This window comes from Coenobita brevimanus, chromosome 50 (assembly GCF_032717465.1).
Source record: "Coenobita brevimanus isolate Jiangsu-jjx chromosome 50, ASM3271746v2, whole genome shotgun sequence".
Taxonomy (NCBI): Eukaryota; Metazoa; Arthropoda; class Malacostraca; order Decapoda; family Coenobitidae; genus Coenobita; species Coenobita brevimanus.
Window position 1 is genome coordinate 47,802,660 of NC_137003.1, and position 21,242 is coordinate 47,823,901.

The 21,242-nt window shown below is 45.5% G+C and overlaps 1 protein-coding gene across 1 annotated transcript in view; it reads right to left on the bottom strand.

The window, feature by feature from the left end:
• Positions 1-1,938: 1,938 nt before the first annotated feature.
• Positions 1,939-21,242, bottom strand: part of LOC145399779 (uncharacterized) — a 56,604-nt gene continuing 37,300 nt past the window's right edge. The window contains exons 2-13 of the mRNA XM_080272328.1: positions 20,130-20,220; positions 19,740-20,072; positions 19,440-19,652; positions 18,968-19,061; positions 18,630-18,685; positions 18,318-18,545; positions 10,267-10,314; positions 10,033-10,173; positions 9,655-9,936; positions 9,462-9,549; positions 5,737-5,897; positions 1,939-1,964 (exon numbers count right to left, since the gene is read on the bottom strand). Of these exons, the coding sequence (XP_080128454.1) occupies positions 1,939-1,964; positions 5,737-5,897; positions 9,462-9,549; positions 9,655-9,936; positions 10,033-10,173; positions 10,267-10,314; positions 18,318-18,545; positions 18,630-18,685; positions 18,968-19,061; positions 19,440-19,652; positions 19,740-20,072; positions 20,130-20,220 (1,761 nt within the window). The remainder of the gene's footprint in view (positions 1,965-5,736; positions 5,898-9,461; positions 9,550-9,654; positions 9,937-10,032; positions 10,174-10,266; positions 10,315-18,317; positions 18,546-18,629; positions 18,686-18,967; positions 19,062-19,439; positions 19,653-19,739; positions 20,073-20,129; positions 20,221-21,242) is intronic.

Genomic DNA, 21,242 nt, shown 5'->3' on the forward strand with positions numbered 1-21,242 from the left:
GTTGTACTCCAGGAGAAGACTGGAACTTAAGACGAATTGATTCTATGCCCTAGTGACCCTTTTTCAGACGACAGGAACTACATTAATTCTAAGCCTTCCTCTTTTCCTCCACAAACTTCATGTATACTCTTATCTATGAAACCTATACTAGTAATTCAGTGTCATCACCTTCGTCAGTGAATATGTGTCTGTCTGTCACCCATATGATTCGTAATGATACTGGAGGATTTCCTATTTCTCTTCTTATCCATTCTCTCCATAACCTTTCCTTGGCATTTCCTCATCATTTCCTTATCTTCTCCTTGTCCTTCTTCTCCTAACCCTTCCTTGTGGTGATGCATTCTGGTGTGTTGTTGCAGCGTGCCCTAAGTGGGGCCCTCCTGGCGGTGGTGGTGGTCGCCATAGCTGATGGTGGCGGCGGTGGAGGTGGACATGGTGGAGGAGGAGGTGGTGGCAGCAGCAGCTACAGTGTTTTCTCCAGTGGCGGTGGCGGTGGAAGTAGCATGTATGGCGGTGGAGGTGGAGGCGGTGGAAGTATGTATGGTGGAGGAGGAGGTGGAGGGAGCATGTATGGCGGTGGAGGTGGAGGCAGTGGCAGTGGTGGCTATGGCGGCGGAGGTTCTTCCGGAGGTGGCGGCTATGGTGGCTCCTCTGGTGGTGGCGGCGGCGGCTATGGTGGTTCCTCTGGTGGTGGAGGCGGAGGCTATGGTGGCTCCTCTGGTGGTGGCGGCGGAGGCTATGGTGGCTCCTCTGGTGGTGGCGGCGGAGGCTATGGTGGCTCCTCTGGTGGTGGCGGCGGCGGCTATGGTGGCTCCTCTGGTGGCGGTGGCGGCGGCTATGGTGGCTCCTCTGGTGGTGGCGGTGGCGGCTATGGTGGCTCCTCTGGTGGTGGTGGCTATGGTGGCTCCTCTGGTGGTGGTGGCTATGGTGGTTCCTCTGGTGGTGGTGGCTATGGTGGCTCCTCTGGTGGTGGGAGTGGAGGCTATGGTGGCTCCTCTGGTGGTGGAGGTGGAGGCTATGGTGGCTCCTCTGGTGGTGGAGGTGGAGGCTATGGTGGCTCCTCTGGTGGTGGAGGCGGAGGCTATGGTGGCTCCTCTGGTGGCGGCGGTGGCGGCTATGGTGGCTCCTCTGGTGGTGGCGGAGGCTATGGTGGCTCTTCTGGTGGTGGCGGCGGTGGTGGCTATGGTGGCTCCTCTGGTGGCGGCGGAGGCTATGGTGGCTCCTCTGGTGGTGGCGGCGGAGGCTATGGTGGCTCCTCTGGTGGAGGTGGTGGCTCTTCTGGTGGAGGCGGAGGCTACGGTGGTTCCTCTGGCGGTGGCGGCGGAGGATATGGCGGCTCCTCTGGTGGTGGAGGCGGAGGCTACGGTGGTTCCTCTGGCGGTGGCGGCGGAGGATATGGCGGCTCCTCTGGTGGTGGTGGCGGAGGCTATGGTGGTTCCTCTGGTGGTGGCGGCGGCTATGGTGGTTCCTCTGGTGGTGGTGGCGGCGGAGGCTATGGTGGCTCCTCTGGTGGTGGCGGTGAAGGCTATGGTGGTTCCTCTGGCGGTGGCGGCGGCGGAGGCTATGGTGGTTCCTCTGGTGGTGGCGGCGGCGGAGGCTATGGTGGCTCCTCTGGTGGTGGCGGTGGCGGCTATGGTGGTTCCTCTGGTGGTGGTGGCGGCGGAGGCTATGGTGGCTCCTCTGGTGGAGGTGGCGGCTATGGTGGCTCCTCTGGTGGTGGCGGCGGAGGCTATGGTGGCTCCTCTAGTGGAGGTGGAGGCTATGGTGGCTCCTCTGGTGGTGGCGGCGGAGGCTATGGTGGTTCCTCTGGTGGAGGTGGCGGCTATGGTGGTTCCGCTGGTGGTGGTGGTGGCGGCTACGGTGGCTCTTCTGGTGGTGGAGGCGGCGGGTCCAGCATGTATGGCAAATAATGAGTTTCCAGTCAAGCATGACAACTCCTTAACGCCCCAGGCAACGCTGAGTCACTGCAACAAAAATCTTACACCTGGTATCCCTTTTCACACTAAATCAACACTCACACCACAACAAACACCTCCAATATCTCAACACTCATCGCATAAGAGGATTTCATTATCATTTCACTGTGTCTCATGCTCATGGTTTCGTTGACAATATTGAGGTTGTTAACTGTTTTATTGATAGACTGATGTTTTAGCTTCATCCATGTCTTGTGATGTCATTATTGTACCATCAAAGTAACAGCAGATGTGAAGTTCCGTACCTATTCTGTCGTTAGTTTTGGTATACGATGTTCTGACTTATGGTGTCTTGGTGACAGTTCTGTGCTGACTCTAGTCTGATCGTCGGCTTTCCTAGTCTTCTCGCACCAGGACGTTCCCTATGCTCAGTTGTGTACGCTGCACATCTCACTCATTGTTTACCTGTGTACTGTACTGTTTTTGTTGTCATTCTAGTTGTGTTTGTTTCAACATTTTCTTATCTATGAATAAATGCTAAAATATCTGCATTAGTTTTCTTGTCTTTTTCTTACACAGTTTTACTATTACTTTAACTGAGGAGAAACGTTATAAAGATTAAAAAAAAAAGTCAAGTAATGAAAGAAGCTCTGCTTGTCAACCGGAAATGATTTGCAAGTATATCTCATCATTTTCGTAAACTTCTTCCATCACCAGCAATGCTGACTATATTTTTTACAGCCTACCTATGTACACATTTTACCCGTTGAGACAGTGGAAATGATTTTATATGGCTACAAATACACAGTAGTTTACTCACTGTTCCCTTACCTAACCTTACCTTTGCTACGGTGAACTGGCGCGGCAGTGCCTGGCTTCGTGTTGTCATGCGACATATGGCAACTGGAAGCGTGGCTAATGTACAACAAGCAACAGTGAGATTTAGACTGGCCAGTCAATATAAATGGATGAGATCAATATCGGGACTTTATCAGCACTCCACATATATTCAGTTGTACAATGAAAACACTGTGCGCAACATATTATGCAATACCTCTTTACTACCAAAATAACCTTCCCAAGGGTTATTTAGCACTTGTATGAAAAAAAAAAGCATTAAAATGCACTCATAAGGAACTGTAGGTGTATACTCTGTTTTATCTTATGTTCACGTAGTTAACACCAATTTTTGCGTAAACCTGGATATCCTATCAGCTACACTATTGATGCTGAGTTTGTATGTTTGTATGTATGTACGTATTTCAATAAAACACTGATTCCTGACAAACTTTTCACAAAACTGTGGACAGGCAACAACTGAGGCTCCATTAGATGACACTATGAGCTGGGTCAGGTTTGATGATTTTTGATGGGGGGGGTGGGGAGAGTGACAGAATTGCAGATAATTTGGAAGTATATGGCAACATTATAGATAATGACAGAGTACAGATAGTACTGGGGTATGTGGCACACTCTAGATACTGGTGGGATATGTGGCAATACTGTAGATAATATATGGATATGTATCATTACCGTAAACAGAATTTAGACATGTAGCACACTGCAAACAAAGTTGGAGTATGTGGCAACACAAGAGATAAAGTTGGGATAGGTGATAATACCGTAGATAAACCTGTAAAATGTGAGCCCAAATAAATCAGTAAAAGGAAAATCATTAAATGGGATGGGGACATTGCTCAGCGGAGAAGTACAAACAAAGTACATTTATAGTTACATCCAACAGACGAACTGAAGCTTCGAATCATGAGCATACATCATGATATTGAAACGACGATACACTGTCCACGGGTCCGGTCAGCGATATATCACATTCACGGTTGATTCAGACACATTTCCCTTTCTTTAGACAGAGAATGAGAAAGAAAGACACATTAGGCACATCATCAGTACCCGTTTGTGAATTACCGAAGCCTGGTATGAGCCTAAGTGAACCTAATGAACCGATGAACCTGTAAACCTAAAGGCCTGTGTTCAAGCTGGTATATGAGGCTTCGTAGTACCTCTTCCTTAGCGATTTATTTTGCATATTTGACCTTCATTTTCTCTTTTCTGTTGTTTGTGTGGATTTAATGTCAATATAGTTTGCAACAGTAACATACAAGAGGATACTGATCTGTAAATATGCATAATAAATCGCTTAGGAACGGATGTTACGAATTACAAAAGTCTATGGATGTACATCACATTTCTGGAGAGTTAAGTGTTGCTCTTCCATAGGTTGGAATCAGTGGGATTGTAGTGGATCGTAATCGGATTCCGTATTACTCTTCTATTACCGATTTATTCTCCACATTGCACATCGGTATCCATTTATATGTTAACGATGGAAACTTCGTCGATATTAAGATGATACAAATGGCATGCAAGACGATACCGAGGGTGTAATGTGTTGAATAAGTTGGTAAGGAAAAGGCGTGACGAAGTTTTAAAGCCACTTCAGATACAACAGTGATTTGTTTTTAGTGTTTGCGAGACACCATAATCAGTTTTGAACATATATATTCACATGAAGAAGAAAGAAAGAAAGAAAGAAAGAAAATCAGAGAAAAAGAAATAGAAAGAAAGAAGAAAGAAAAAAGAAGATGAAGTTGAAGAAGAAGAAAGAAGGAAAGAAAGAAAGAAAGAAAGAAAGCGAAAAAGAAATTGAAAAAAAGAAAGAAGAAAGAAAAAAAGAAGATGAGGTTGAAGAAGAAGACGAAGAAGCAGAAGAAGAAGAAGAAGAAGAAGAAGAGGAAGAAGAGAAAGAAGAAATAGGCGACGATGAAGAAGAAGACGGAAGTACGGAATGACGAAGAAGATAGTGGAAGCCGCCTGATTTCCACAGTCGTCTCCAATCTAGGTAAAAGTTGCTATTCATTCGTCTTGTCATAGTCTTACCTAACAACTCTTCTCTAGAATTATTGCTGCAGTTCGCTCCTTCGCCCTGCGCTCGTTTGTCCTGCGCTCCTTTGCCCTGCGCTCCTTTGTCCTGTGCTCTTTCTCCCTGTTCTCTCTGTGGATGCCAATAATGCTCTCGTTTAAGTGGATGGGGAAATATGGCATTATTAATTCAGGGCTGTGTTGGGGGGAAATTGTTTAAAGAAGGTATGGTGCTGTGAGGGGTGTGTTTGTATAGTGCGTGTTTGTGTGTGTGTGTGTGATGATGATGGTGATACTGTTAGAGCACCCTCCCACTTCTCTCTCTCTCTCTCTCTCTCTCTCTCTCTCTCTCTCTCTCTCTCTCTCACACACACACACACACACACACAGTCATCCCACGCACACACGAGCACTCAAGCAGCATGCAACATGATCTTCAAAAACCCACACAATCACCAATACAAATCACACACACACACACACACACACACACACACACACACACACACACACACACACACACATACATTCTCTCTCTCTCTCTCTCTCTCTCTCTCTCTCTCTCTCTCTCCCTTTCAGCTTGCGGCGTGGCACTGAATGTGAGAAAGTGACGAATGATGATTGTGGTGAGTGACATAGTGGCTTAAGGAGGCATATCAGAGAGAGAGAGAGAGAGAGAGAGAGAGACGGGGGGGTGGAGGTGAGGGGTGGTGGTGCAGGTGAGGTTGTGAGTGAAGGGTGTAAGAGGATGAGCTGGTATGAGTGACGTGGACATTCTGCCTGTGTGTGTGTGTGTGTGTGTGTGTGTGTGTGTGTGTGTGTGTGAATAGCGAGTGAAATCAGGGTCAATAAACACCTGATATTCAAAGAAGCTTTAAACCTCACTGCTTCGTCATTAAACAAGCCATAGCTAATGAGATGGTGATGCCGAGGGGCCTACACGTGGTGTCACTTTGCACCCTGGAAGGTGCAGCTGCGGCGTCCACCCGAGAGCTAAAGTTCCTCATAATTCCCTGCACCTTGTCGTGGGAAAGATCCTGGTCGTTCCCTGTAGAGGCGCTGGCTACCTCTAGGGGGTACTGGTACCCTGAACGGTGTAGCCTATAATTGTACTTCATATGTAGGACGGCCCCACAGAAGCAGTTGTTTACCTGTGGTTGACGGGTCCTCTCGGGCAGACACCCCAGGGTTAAGCAACAGCAGCAACAATAACAACAACAATATGGGGGAAAAATATTAAGAAATATTACAGTATTACTATCATAGATTAACTCAACTGGGTTTCACCAAACTTAGCTTAGCCATAACTTGGAAAGAAAGGGTGACACAGGAGGCTCCAATTTACCTGAACAAGCTGGTACAAAGTTTTCCGCTAACATTTGCTTCTGCAACATTAATTTTAGGTTTAGCGTCTCTGTTTTTCCTGTGGTTATTGGTTTTGCATTTCAAAATCCTCTGATAATTCATAAGTTTACTAACAAGCGTAAATCTTGCGATATGTGTTGGATCTAAAACGCTGGTGTTCACAAGTTACACTGTAGTGGTACTTTAAAAATGTTCGTTTTCTACGTTGCAAACTTCACAGAAAGCTACAGACAGTGCAAGACCAGATGTGTACCGGGAACTAAAGTGTTGTTTGCCTTCACAACTCTGTGGTATTCTCCATTGTGTTATATGAATGTCATTATTCTTTCTATCGGTGAACCAGTAGCAAAAGAGTAATTTTAATTGGTTTGGATTCGTCTGCTTGTGCTGGGTTTATCTTACTACTAATACTGTTCTCCGTTTGCGTGATAATTAAGAAAATTATGAGTAGGTGGGAATAAGTCCTTGGTTACTGGTTCAATCATACCTTCAATCTGACTACACCTGACCATCACCTGAGTTGAGAGACGTTAGGAATTTTCATCAGAATAGAGTAAAAGCGCCATAGTGCATGCGTAGCGATTCTTTAGCAATGGATGTGGATTACTCATACTGTTCCGTTCTGTTTGTTCGTTCAGTGTGCCATTTGTAGCTACTCAGAATCTATTTTCCTTGTTCTGGAGGGAGTTAACTAGACGAGACGAGGTGACAGTGAACGTAAATGGACACAGAATGCTGCCTGACTACCAATTCTCCTCTACATTTGCTTTCACCCCTTGCTTAACCCTTATGACAAAGATATCGTCTTCATTGCCACTATCAGACGATTTTATTCAGCTTAGGAGAGACTTGTCATGGTGAAGTTTGAAAGTTTATACAGTATTCTTCTTCGTACCGGCAGACAAGTGAATTTCTCTCCGTGGAGGGGTTAATGAACGACTGCCCTCAGAGAAACAGATGTGCTGTATATTCAGTTTTGTTTGCTATGATTTTTCCTTTTTCTTCTCACAAATTAAGAAGGCAGTCCACACGGTAGGCAAGAAGCGTAGAAGCTGACGTAGTGTGATGGAACGGCCAGACCAGGGTATGTTAATGGGGTATGGGCATGTGGAGAGGATGGGTTACGTGAGACTGATATTGATGTTGTGGTGGTCCCTGGCTCATTTGAACGTGAACCCGGTACACTGCAGGCTGAAATTAACCTCCTCCTGTAATCTTCCTTTAGGGTGACAGGGATGGAGTACAGGGACGTTTTATGCTTGGGTTATATCAGTGTCACCACGTGAAGGCGCCCTCCTCCAGCACCATAAATAAAATGTGCAGATCAGAAGCAGAGGGAGTGAGAGGAAGGGGAGGCCAAAGTAGAGGTGAAGGGACAGTGTGAGAGAGATTTTGAATAACAGGAGGGTGAGAGGTATGTATGGACTAGAGGCAACTGGAATAAAGTGATGTATATGGGGATGATTCGCTGCCAATAATTTATAATGGGCGTGAAATGAGAGATGGAGTACAGAGGTATATGAGAAAGGAGGGTGTAAATCGGCGGGAGGGCAGCGAAATGGCAGGGAACAGGGCAACATAGAGGTGATTTGTCTGTGGTCACCTCTTATGGGATTAGGGCGTGTGGCCATAGATAGATAGATAGATAGTAAATTGAGGGGACTAAACAGCAGACTTCTCAGTGGTGCCTGGCTGTGAGGAGTTCAGACTTAATTTAATGTTATTGTTTTTCTGGACAGTAACCCAGTGGACTGCAGGCTGATATTGCCCGTCTCCTGCAGTCCACCATCCTCCTTACGGGCAACAGGAAGGGAGGTGACGGGTAGCAGACCGCCCCGTTATATCAGTGCCACTACGTGAAGGCGTCTCTTAACCTGTTTTGATTTAAGCAGGACATATTTCTAGCTGGCTTGGGTGATTCCGTAGCGCATCTTCTTCAGCGACTCATTTTGCCCACAACGCCTAAATAACCCTCATAAATATTACTAATCATCTTTAATAGTCTTCATTAACCAGCTAATTACTAGAGGTCTTGCTCAAGCTCTTATAAAATAGAACGTTCATTAGCTACAGTGAAAGAAAAAATATATTGTGGGAGTGAAAGGAGTAAATGACCTCAGGTAATCACATTAATTATCTTACCGGCCATTCATTATCACCGCTCTTGTAAAAGTGTCACCTTCTCTAGGAAAAATTATCATCATCATCACCGCCACCACCATCATCATTACCACCACTACTATCATCATCATCATCATCATCATCACCACCATCACCACCACCACCATCACCACTACCATCATCATCATCATATAACCACCACTACCACCTCCACCACCATCACCACCATCACACAATTTCGCCACCATTCTCAGTGCCATTATCTACTACCATTGCCACTGCCATTGCAAAACCGTCTCTCTCATCAAGAAAACTGCTCTTTTGTTATCATAAGTCACCCGAAAATACACCCATTATTTTTTTTCCCTCTGTGAACTGCTTTGCCAAATTGAGTTTCGCGCCTTCTCCACGCCAGGTCGGTGCCTGTAAATCTCGTCACGCTGGCGAAAAGGGAAACTGATTTTTTTTTCTCTTGCTTGCTGGTGTGTCGAATTCGCTGTGTGTGTTGTAACTGGGTTGATAGAGGGAAATGATGATGATGATGATGATGATGATGATGATAATAATAATAATAATAATAATAATAATAATAATAATAGTGATAGTAATATTAACAGGAGGAATCATCTTCGTCGTCGTCCTCCTCCTTATCATCATCATCATCACCATCATTATCATCATCATTGCCACTGATAGGGACGGTGAGAGAAGTATAATAATAATAATAATAATAATAATAATAATAAGGTACCTATATATAAACTGTCAGACTTCTTCAAGGATTGGCCTATTATTTCTTTTTTTTAACTTAAATATTGATACCTTTATTTACTTCATTCGTTCTTGTAATATTATTATTATTAGTAGTAGTAGTAGTATTAGGTACAGTTGTGTTTCCAGTAAATTAATCGCCTTATTTCCAAGTTCTTTCCTATTTTCTTTCTTTCTCTCTTTCTTTGTTTTCTTTTTTTCTTTCTTTCTTTTTTATTATTCTTCCTTCCTTACTTTCTTTTTTTTTTATTTTTCTTCCTTTCTTTCTTTCTTTTATTTTTCTTCCTTCCTTTCTTTCTTTTATTTTTATCCTTTCTTTCTTTCTCTTAAGGGGGGGGAACACGCTTAAAAACACGAAAATTATTATAAAAAAATATTTATTGTCTTTTTTATACATTGCCTCACTACCTTCCATACATATCTACAGGCGGGGCAGAATATCCACCTCCGATGCCTCCACCTCCTCCACCTCCTCCACCTCCAGAGTAGCCTCCACCTCCAATTCCTCCTCCTCCTCCGCCGATGCCTCCTCCTCCAGAATAACCTCCTCCGATGCCTCCTCCACCTCCAGAGTAGCCACCTCCACCTCCACCAAATCCGCCTCCACCTCCTCCGAATCCTCCTCCACCTCCAGAATAGCCACCACCTCCACCTCCAATGCCTCCACCTCCGGAATAGCCTCCACTTACAGGGGGAGCGGAATACCCGCCTCCAATACCTCCTCCACCTCCACCTCCGATGCCTCCACCTCCGGAGTAACCTCCACCACCTCCACCAAAGCCTCCACCTCCTCCACCAATAGACGGAGCAGAATATTCGCTTGTGATGGGTGGAGCAGAGTATCCACCTCCAATACCTCCACCTCCACCTCCGCCGAACCCTCCTCCTCCAGAATAACCTCCACCTCCACCGATGCCTCCACCTCCACCGATAGATGGAGCAGAATATCCACTTGAGATCGGAGGTGCGGAGTAGCCACCTCCAATGCCTCCACCTCCACCTCCACCAATAGAGGGCGCAGAATATCCACCTCCTATACCTCCTCCACCTCCACCAATTCCACCTCCACCACCATAACCTCCTCCACCTCCACCAATTCCACCTCCGCCACCATACCCTCCTCCACCGATACCTCCACCTCCACCTCCGCCTCCATAGCCTCCACCTCCACCAATACCTCCACCTCCTCCACCATAACCCCCTCCTCCTCCACCCACAGATGGGGCTGAGTATCCACCTCCTATGCCGCCTCCACCTCCACCTCCATGGCCACCACCTCCACCTATGGGGTTCCCGTCGGGCCCGTAGGTGGCGCTGCAGGCGGAGGTTAGCAGCAGAAGGGCGAACACGGCGCGGGTCTGAAAGATAGATAGATAGATAGATAGACAGATAGACAGATAGATAGACAGACTGATAGAGATGAGTGTGTGTCCTATCCCAGGGGCACTATGATCTTGATGGGAATTTGAATGATAGATAGATAGATAGATAGATAGACAGGTAAATAGGTAAATAGAAAGGGGATGTATGGATGGAGAGATGGAGAGAGAAAGATAGATAGATGGATAGACATAATTATAAAACCTCTCCATCTTGAATACTGAACTGTTACGAGAAAATAACATTAGTATATGATGCTAGTCACGAAGAAGTGCTGTCATATTTTTTTATCTGCTACTGTGTTATGTGAAATAATCTGCAAGAGGACGAAAATCTACGGAGCATTAAGGTGAAAGAATTATTATAACTTAGGTGTTTGAGAGTTTCACACACACACACACACACACACACACACACACACACACACACACACACACACGGCACGGAGGGCAGGTTATTAAAAATCCTTGGCTGTGTGTGTGGCAGTTTAAAATGACGCGCTACACTTCCTGGCAACTTAAGCGGATCACAGACAAAAACGCGGCCAACACAGTCATCATTCTCGTCAAGTATTTTCGTCGCTTCTTCATTATCATTTTCGCCAATTTTTGTTTTCGCTAAGCATATTCGCCAATTTATTTCGTTAGTTATTTTCGCCAATTATTTTCGTGAGGTAACGCGTGGACGAACATATATATATTCCACGAAACACTCTTTATTGCTTAAATTGGAGGCACGAAACGCAACACATTATCTTTTCTTCCTATCTCTCTCTCTCTCTCTTTGGGGCTTGAATGGTGAGTGAACGGGAAAGAGGTTTAGAAGATGATGATGATGATGATGGTGATGATGATGATGATGGTGATGATGATGATGATGATGATGACAATGATTTTCTGTAACTCCTGGCTATAAAATTTCATCACATCAGCGTAATGAAGTTAGTTTTTTTTGTCTAGGTCTCGCTACATGAAAAAGATTATTTAAAATTTTGCAAGAGTTAGACTTACATAATCTAGTTTCACGCTTCGTTTCTGTACTAATCCATGTCGACATTTTTACCTCGTTTTCTCCCTAACACCTTTTCCTTACCGATTTATTTTTGGATACGGCTGGCTGATATGGTTTTTGTACGTTATTTATGCAGGGTATGGTGATGGTGGAATTATATTTGTAACACAGAAGAGGACGAAGAGGTATAGTGAGGAAAATAAATCGTCTAGGAAGAGGTGTTTGGGAAAATCCTGGCCTTTGAACAGACTGAGGTGGTTCCCCCATATGGAATGCATTAAGATTGAGAAATAGAGTAAGTGTGTGTGTGTGTGTGTGTGTGTGTGTGGATGGAGACAGAGGGAGAGAAAGACAAGGGAGAAGGTCAAGAGATGCAGTCGATGCAGTAGGCGTGTATATGAGGGAGGGTGGTGTGTTGTGAGGGACGACCGCATTAGTCATCGAACCATCCACTCATTGAACGAAGTGGCCAATATTTACACTACACAGGGTAACCCGAAAATAGCGCTCCACAGAAAAATTCACTTGGCATTATCTTCACGTCGGCTGGTGTGGGCGTGGCTGCGTCGATGGCAGCAGGAAAAGGATGAATGATGCAGGGTGGATAGGGATGGCACTGACTGACCCTCCTCACAGCACACGAGTGGAAGTGGAGCGTCCTAAGCACACACACACCGAGTTCGGAAATATTCACTTTACTCATACCTCCTGCTTTACCTAATTATATCCGCCTGTCTGTCTGTCTATATGTCTCTCTCTCTCTCTCTCTCTCTCTGTCTACCTGTCTGTCTGTCTGTCTCTCTCTCTCTTGGCCGTATGCTTGAACATTAAATCGTAACTCAGATTTTTTGACGATAAAGGTAGAACATGTCAGGTGTACGCTTGTTGCTTCCGGCCGCCCTCATTACCTGTCTCTACCTCTGTCCCTCGCTTCCTGTCTCTACCTGTCTACCTCTGCTGCCTTCCTATACTTCTACCTGCCTCCCTCTACCTCTTCCTGCCTCACTCCACTTCTGCCTACCTCTTTGTATCTTTTTTTCTGCCTGTCTCTCTGTACCTTTAACTCTGCCTGTGTCTCTATTTCTACCACTGCCTACTACCTGTCTCTACTTTTACCTACCTATATCTACCTCTGCCTCCCTCTGCCTCTACCATGTACCTTGCCCTGCCTTACCATGCTGCCGTGTAGTCCGTGGCTCACTCCTGCCTGCCGTGGTTCTGCCTCACTTTATATACCCACACTCTGTTTGCTAGGGTCACTTTACATTGGGGGGCTGCCTCTCCCCACCGTCCCCTCTGCCGTACCCCATCCCTGCCCCCTCCCTCACCCCCTTCCCCTCTTCGTATTTCCCTTCATCATTCTCTTGGTTTTCGCTGCCCCCCCCCCCCAATTCCTTCCCTCCCTCCTTCATTGAGTCTTTCCCCTTAATCATTCTCTCACCTCTTCAACCCCTCCCCCGTTCCCTTTCCCTCGTCTCCCCTTCCCCTCATTCCCCCACCCTCCCTCCTACAGTGGCCTTCCCTTCCCTTCTAGTCCTCCCCTCCCCCATTCCCAATACTTCCAAATCATCCTCTCTCTTCTTCACCCCCTCCTTTCTCCCTCCCTTTCCTTTCTCTTTCACCCTCCCTTTCTCCGCTTTCCTCCGTTTCTCATCTTTCTTCTTACCTGTGTCTTTCCCAATCTTCCTCCTCCCTCAAACATCTTTCTCCCTCTCTCCCTCCTCCTCCTCCTCTCCTCTCCCCTGGATCTTCTTCTCTCTTCTGTCTCCCTCCCCCCTCTCTCTTTCTCTCTTCCTCAGTAATCCTCCTATTATTTCACTATCCGGATTTAATACCTTCTTTTCACGTAAGACTTTCCACTCTCTCTCTCTCTCTCTCTCTCTCTCTGCAGTTCATACATCCTCTTCCTTGTTTATCTGTAAGTTTTTCCCACCTTTCTCTTCGTAATTTCTCTTTCGATTTCTCAATACATCTTTTTTTATTATTATTTTTTTTTTTTAAACAATTTTCTGATTATAGTGTGCTTCTTTTTCAATATTTTTCTCTTATTTATTCGTATCATTTTTTTTTCGTTGTTATGATTTCGTCTGGTCATCGATTCTTCGTATTTTCTCTGAGTTACATTTTTTTTTATAAGTCTTTTTGGAACATGATTTTAAATTTTATAGTATTTTTATATATTCGTTAAATTCTGCATGTCCGTATAATTATTCTGTTTTTAGTTATTTTTATTTATCCACTTATTGCGTTATTTTTTTTTTTTTTTCAGTCTTTTAATGTATATAGATATTTTCTGGCGATTGTCTTGTTGGCATTCTCGTCGGTTAAGGAAGCTCCAAACACCTTTACCTAACCGACTTACTTTGCTGATTAATCATTGTCAGCCTCTTCTGTGTTACTTAAGTTATTCTAATATCACCAAACTTTGAATAAACACCGTACACAGCAATATTAACCAGTCGTATCCAAAAACAAATCGGTAAGGGAGAGGTGTTTTGGAGCTTCCTTAACCGCCGATTATGTCGATATTAGTCAGTTGTATCCAAAACTAAATCGGTAAGGAAGAGGTGTTAGGGAGTTTATTTAACCACCGCAAAATACGAACATTAGTGCTTTTTTCTTCCCTCCGCCGGCCGGATATATCAGTGCCACCCCACGAAGGCGCCCCTCTCATGCACCGCCTCTCCCAGTCAAAAAGATTAATGATTTATACCATTTACCATTTTTTTTTTCGTTATCCTTTCTCTCTTTCCTCTTATTTTTCTTCTTTATTTTTATTATTCTCATTAATTCTTCTGCCTTTATTCCAGCCCCTGTGTGTGTGTGTGTGTGTGTGTGTGTGTGTGTGTGTGTGTGTGTGAAGTTCAATTATTATTTTTATCATTTTCTTTCTTCTTCAGTCCTTTATTATCCTATTATTTTATTCTTATGTTACTTCTAATAATTTCTTCCATTCTCGTTTTATTGATTTTTTCATGTTGTTCTTTCTATGATTTATTTCTTCTTTATTTATTATTTGTTTTCTCATATTTTATTTTATTTTTTTATGTTGTTTCTTTCGATATTTATACTTGTCTGTCTACTAATCTCTTTATGTATGTAGCTATCTTTTTAACTCTCTCTCTCTCTCTCTCTCTCTCTCTCTCTCTCTTTACTCGTATATATACATTCTTTTTTCCTTCATACATCATAGTCATTCTTACTCCCATGATTTTCAGGTTCTCTGTTTCCATCCCTTTCTCTTCGCTTTCTCTCTCTCTCTCTCTCTCTCTCTCTCTCTCTCTCTCTCTCTCTCTCTCAGTCGGGGTGGAACGCAAACAGTAATTCCAACCCACTGTGGAAAGTCCGATTGCAAGGCCGATAGATGAGCCGATAGATAGACCGATAAAATGGGACGATAGATAAACAGGTAGATCGATAAAAAAGCAGATAGATAAACAGATACCCTGAAAATTAGATGATAGATAGATGAGATGGAGGGATGGGGTGAAGAAGTATATGAGGGAGGAGGGTGTGAGTTGGAGGAGGGGCAGCGTGATGACAAAGGACCGGGTTCAACTGTGGCCACCCCTAACTGGAGAGAGAGAGAGAGAGAGAGAGAGAGAGCAGGTAGTGAGTTTACATGGGGCAAATATAGAAGATGATGTTTGCAGAACGTCATTTTGTGCAATGCTGTGTATCACTCTCTCTTTGCTACTCTATATTGATTCTCTCTCTCTCTCTCTCTCTCTCTCTCTCTTCTATTATTTATTTAGTTCTTTATTCTCTCTTACTACATTTTTTGTCAGCTACCTTATCTTCAATGCATTTTATTCTCCCCCCTCTTTCTCTCTCTCTCTCTCTCTCTCTCTCCCCTGATCTTACGTACTTTCCTCCGATGAAGTACTTTTTATCTTAGAGTCGCCTCCACCAGACGATTTTATTCAGCTAAAAAGAACACCCGAACACTGGAGGGGTTACTGAAGGCTGTATCGAACCCCTCCTATTCCAAGTGCGTGTGTGTGTGTGTGTGTGTGTGTGTGTGTGTGTGTGTGTGAGAGAGAGAGAGAGAGAGAGAGAGAGAGAGAGACTTTGAGGGGGTTTAGGGTTCACTGAGCGATTTATTTTGCCTAGTACATGTCACTGTCCTCGTCTCTTGCACATAATCCTTGCAATATCGCCGCACTGTGCATAAACAACTTCAAAATTATATTAACCACTCATATCCAAAAATAAATCGCTGAGAATGAGGTGCTAGGGACCCTCCTTACCCGACAAAAGTACGAGCCAAGACGACATGGGGCTGAGGGAACTAGCCATCTCGATGACATATTGTATATTCTGCTATGGTTACCACCTGACGATGTCATTCAGTTTTTTCCTCTCCGATAGGATTGCTTTGCTTATCTTTGTATTATCTGCATTTTAATGCCGTCAATTTCATGACGAATATATGAGCTTGATATCTGCAGGCGGTTTTAAGCTTGTGACTGATTTTTCCACCTGGAGGGGTTTAAGACAGGCTTGGTAAACCTCTTCAGTACGAGAGGCCATTCTTAGAGTAATATCGTGTGGAGGCTGCACAAATATACTAAAGAAGTCGTCCCCGGATTGAAGGAGTTAAAACAAAATAATCTCATCAATAAAGAGCCTGAACTATGTAGTAAAATAATTAATCTCATCAATAACATCGATGCTTGCCCTGCCCACGGCGAAGCTTGCCTGAAGTCGCGGCGCCCGACTCTGAGGTTGTTATTATCGTGCCCTGCCAACCTACCATTCAAAAGTGCGTCTGATCTCGTGTATAATATGAAATGCATGTGATTAGTGTGTAATATGTTCGTGTATAATAATATTCGTGTATAATATATTCGTGCATAATATGATACGAAATCGGACGCACTTTTCAGTGGTAGGTTGCCAGGGTACGATAATGACAACCTCAGAGTCGTGCTCCGCGACTATAGTTATAATTACTCCTCTGTTTCCTGTCTTAGAAGTAATTTTGTAGACCTATCCATGTTCTATATTTTTTAAGAGAGAGAGAGAGAGAGAGAGAGAGAGAGAGAGGTCGTAAAGACAGAATGTTATTTGCATAGCTTCATTTTTCGTGCAATTGTGAGTATGCTGCTAATAAATTGTACAATGGAAGAACACAGACCTTGATGCTCATTAATATTGTAGGGACAGTGAATGTGATAATCGTGTGCTGGTTTTAGTGAAACAAAAGCTGTAACACTTCTCGAAGGTTACCTGAGTGTGTTGAAATATGTAATCTCTCTTGATGCAAGGATAAGTCATTACACTCTCCATAGGTTATGTGGGTATGATAGATTCCGTAATATCTCTTTGGTGAAGCGGTGGAAAAGTCAAAGGGTCTACACTAGGCGGCCCAGATCTGTAATTTTGAGCACTGTCCCTCATCTAACACTGCGGTAATGAAATTCAGCCAGTGAGCGTGGTGGTGGTGTAGGCTATTTATTTTCAGTTTGTAGGCTCGTTTGGTGGATGATATTGGTGGTTTGTGTCGAGATGTTGCTGAATAGAATATGTCTCCATGGCACTCCATTTGTCACCTTATGTTTGCCACTTCGTAATCAAATAGCAAGCATCCTGACTTGACAGGAAAGAAGCACAGGTTATGTAGACAGGTAATGTTAACATACCTATACTCCTTTTTCTCATGCCCTTCTTCCCAGGCATATTGGTGCTTGACAGGTGCAGTTGTGTTCTAGGTGCTGTGTGAGACCATGTGGCTCCATAATTTGTTTTCCTTTCATTGTCATAAGGAGAAAATATGCAAGTACAGCTAAGGCAACTTTTTGGTGGCTGAGGGAAGAGTGAGAGTGAAAACATGTGAGCAAGATATTGAGAGAACAGGCTAGTTGGGTTGCTTGAGAAGTGAAAGGGAAGTGAAAAAGAGGACACTGGAGAAAGTAACAAGGCTTTTTCGGTAATGTATAAAAAACATCCAGTAGCTCTCTTCTCCAGTCACCACAGGAAGGTGTTGACTTATAAATTAAAACAAAACACTTTCCCAGGTATAATGTAAGTGCTCATCTCCAACACCCTTACCAAGCTGTAATATACTCCTGTTTATACACCTAGAAGTGATAAAGAAAATGGAAGGGTATACTGAGGAAAACAAGCCACAACACTCGTACATTTATTCACCACATCAACAGGGGAGAACAAAAAACAAGACTGACTTAGATTTTGATTATAAACAAAGGACAATAGAAGGTCATACTGCTCTAGGTGAGGCAATGTATGAGGTCACGGTACGGAGAAATCGATATCACGACTCTGTATATATCTCATTCGTATCTCCATCCCGGAAATAAGGTACGGCTATACAGTGCCGAGAACTTGATAGCATGTCTTATTTCTATTCAGTATCTCGGCGCTGGAAATAAGTTAAAATAAGTTAGGTACTGCTATTCTTGATGGGGTCACAGATGATGAGGTGAGGTCACAGTGAAACAAGTGAGGTTACGAAAGATGAGGTCACATGGGGAAACATGGGGTCACAAGGAAAAACGTGAGGTCATAAGGGAAAACGTCAGGTCACAGTGGAACAAAATGAAAATACAGGGAAGAGGCGAGGTAGCAACGAACAAGGCAAGGTCGCAGTGAACCAGGTGACGTCACAACAAAGCAAACGAGGTCGCAGGCGAAGAAACAAAGCTACAATGGAAGAAAACTGAGGTCAACGAAGGAGATGAGGTCACAAGGAGGTACCACGTGTCGCGCCTCCTCATTACCTCCCGTACGTGCTGGATGACCCGAGACCCGGACCGATGATGGGCACCCACCCGGAGGATCCACCATAACCACCTCCGCCTCCACCTGATCCACCGCCTCCGTAACCACCTCCGCCTCCACCTGATCCACCACCACCATAACCACCTCCGCCTCCACCTGATCCACCGCCTCCGTATCCACCTCCGCCTCCACCTGATCCACCACCACCATATCCACCTCCACCTCCACCTCCAGAGGGTGGTAGGTATCCAGAGCTTATGGAAGGAGCCGAATAACCTCCACCGATTGATCCTCCTCCACCTCCACTGCCGTAACCACCTCCTCCACCTCCACCACCGCCTCCACCATAACCACCACCTCCACCTCCAGATGGAGCAGAATATCCAGAACTAATGGAAGGAGCCGAATAACCTCCACCGATTGATCCTCCTCCACCTCCACCACCGCCTCCACCATAACCACCACCTCCACCTCCAGATGGAGCAGAATATCCAGAACTAATGGAAGGAGCTGAATAACCTCCACCGATTGATCCACCTTCTCCTCCACCTCCGCTATATCCTCCACCACCACCACCTCCACCTCCAGATGGCGCAGAATATCCAGAGCTGACGGATGGAGCTGAATAACCTCCGCCGATTGATCCACCTCCACCTCCACCGTTGTAACCACCTCCTCCACCTCCACCACCTCCACCTCCAGAGGGTGCAGAGTATCCAGAGCTGACAGAAGGAGCCGAATAACCTCCGCCGATTGATCCACCTCCGCCTCCACCTGACCCACCACCACCATATCCACCTCCACCTCCACCTCCTGAGGGTGGAAGGTATCCAGAGCTTATGGAAGGAGCCGAATAACCTCCACCGATTGATCCTCCTCCACCTCCACTGCCGTAACCACCTCCTCCACCTCCACCACCGCCTCCTCCATAGCCTCCACCTCCACCTCCAGAGGGCGCAGAGTATTCTGAACTTATAAAGATGTCTCCAATCGAACCGCCTCCTCCACCTCCACTGCTGTATCCACCACCACCACCGCCTCCGCTGCCTCCACCGCCGTATCCTCCACCTCCACCACCACCTCCGAATCCACCTCCACCACCACCACCTCCGAATCCACCTCCACCATAGCCTCCACCACCACTTCCGCCTCCACCATAACCTCCATCATCTCCACTTCCAAATCCACCTCCGAATCCACCGCCACCTCCGCCTCCACCATAACCCCCATCATCTCCGCCTCCACCATAACCTCCATCACCTCCACCTCCGAATCCACCTCCACCTCCACCTCCACCATAACCTCCATCATCTCCACCATATCCACCTCCACCTCCGCCTCCACCTCCAGACGGGGCTGAGTATCCAGAACTTATTGATGGTGCGGAATAACCACCTCCAATTGATCCACCTCCACCTCCACCACTGTAACCTCCACCACCTCCACCATAGCCTCCACCTCCACCTCCAGACGGGGCAGAATATCCGGAGCTTATTGATGGTGCAGAATAACCTCCTCCAATTGATCCACCTCCACCTCCACCGCTGTAACCTCCACCTCCACCTCCACCTCCACCACCTCCACCATAGCCTCCACCTCCACCTCCAGACGGAGCGGAGTATCCAGAACTTACTGATGGTGCCGAATAACCTCCACCCAGTGATCCACCTCCTCCACCTCCACCATAGCCTCCACCTCCACCACCACCTCCACCACCACCACCTCCACCGTAGCCTCCACCTCCACCTCCAGACGGGGCGGAGTATCCGGAACTTATCGATGGTGCGGAATAACCTCCACCCAGTGATCCACCTCCTCCACCTCCATCGTAGCCTCCACCTCCTCCTCCGCCTCCACCACCACCACCTCCACCGTAGCCTCCACCTCCACCTCCAGACGGGGGCGGCAGGTATCCAGAGCTTACTGAAGGAGCGGAGTAACCCCCTCCTCCACCTCCGCCTCCACTGGTGAGAAGGGAGGCATAGGAGGTGGAGAGGAGGAGAGCCAGGTGGAGAAGCAACGACTTTCTCCTCTGTGTGGAAGAGAAGGTGGAAGGGGGGTGAGAACTGACCTTGCTTTCTCTCTCTCTCTCTCTCTCTCAAACACACACACACACACACACACACACACACACACACACACAATGTCATTTTTCATTGCGTTTATCAATCAGTCACTTTCTCTCTCTACCTCTCCATCTATCTATCTATCTGTCTGTCTATCCTTTCCTTATGTCCTCCTTACTACTTTTTTTTTTATATCAATTTCAACCATTCAATATCTTCACGTATGCTGCTCCTTAACCAAAAATTCTTCCCCTTTACGTCTAACAGTCTTTACTATCCTTATTTTTATGTTATCAGCAAATCACATCTTCCACGTTCCTCTTGCATTCACTCTCCCTTCTTCTAAGTCTCCCCTGAATCTACTTTCTCTCTTACTTTCTCCTTCCTCCTCACTTTCACTTTCTTCCCTCCAACCAGTCACTGATATCTAAATTGCATGCTTCCCTCCATCCCCCCCTCCTTCTCTCTTTCTTTCTCTCCCCGTTCTATATTATTTTGTTATCACTTTTATGCTTTCTTTTTTCTTTTATCATCCCTGAAATGGATTTATTATTTTTTTTTTTTTCGTTCACACATCTCAACATGCACAAACAGTCAGCTCATCCTAGTGTAACATTTCACTTCATTTTTACACAAATATCAAATCCACGTTCTGTATTTTTCAGTATATGATTTTCAGACCAAAACATCGAGCTCAAAAAACTGCATTCATAAGTACACCTAAAAATGTAAACAAACATCTGACTGGTATTGACGTTCTCTTACCATCTTTCCCCTGTGACGTCTCGACCCACTCTGACTTACCGACTCCCCTCCGCGCCTTATATACTCCCAACGAGCCCCTTGGCTAGCCAATCAACGTGGGAATTGAGGGGTTTTAGTAGCGCTGACTTGCACTCCTCGTGTCCGCTAAATACGAGCAAGACCAGAGGGTTGGAGGGGTTGCTTTCATGAACGCTACGCCGAGCACACTGATAAACGTAATTAC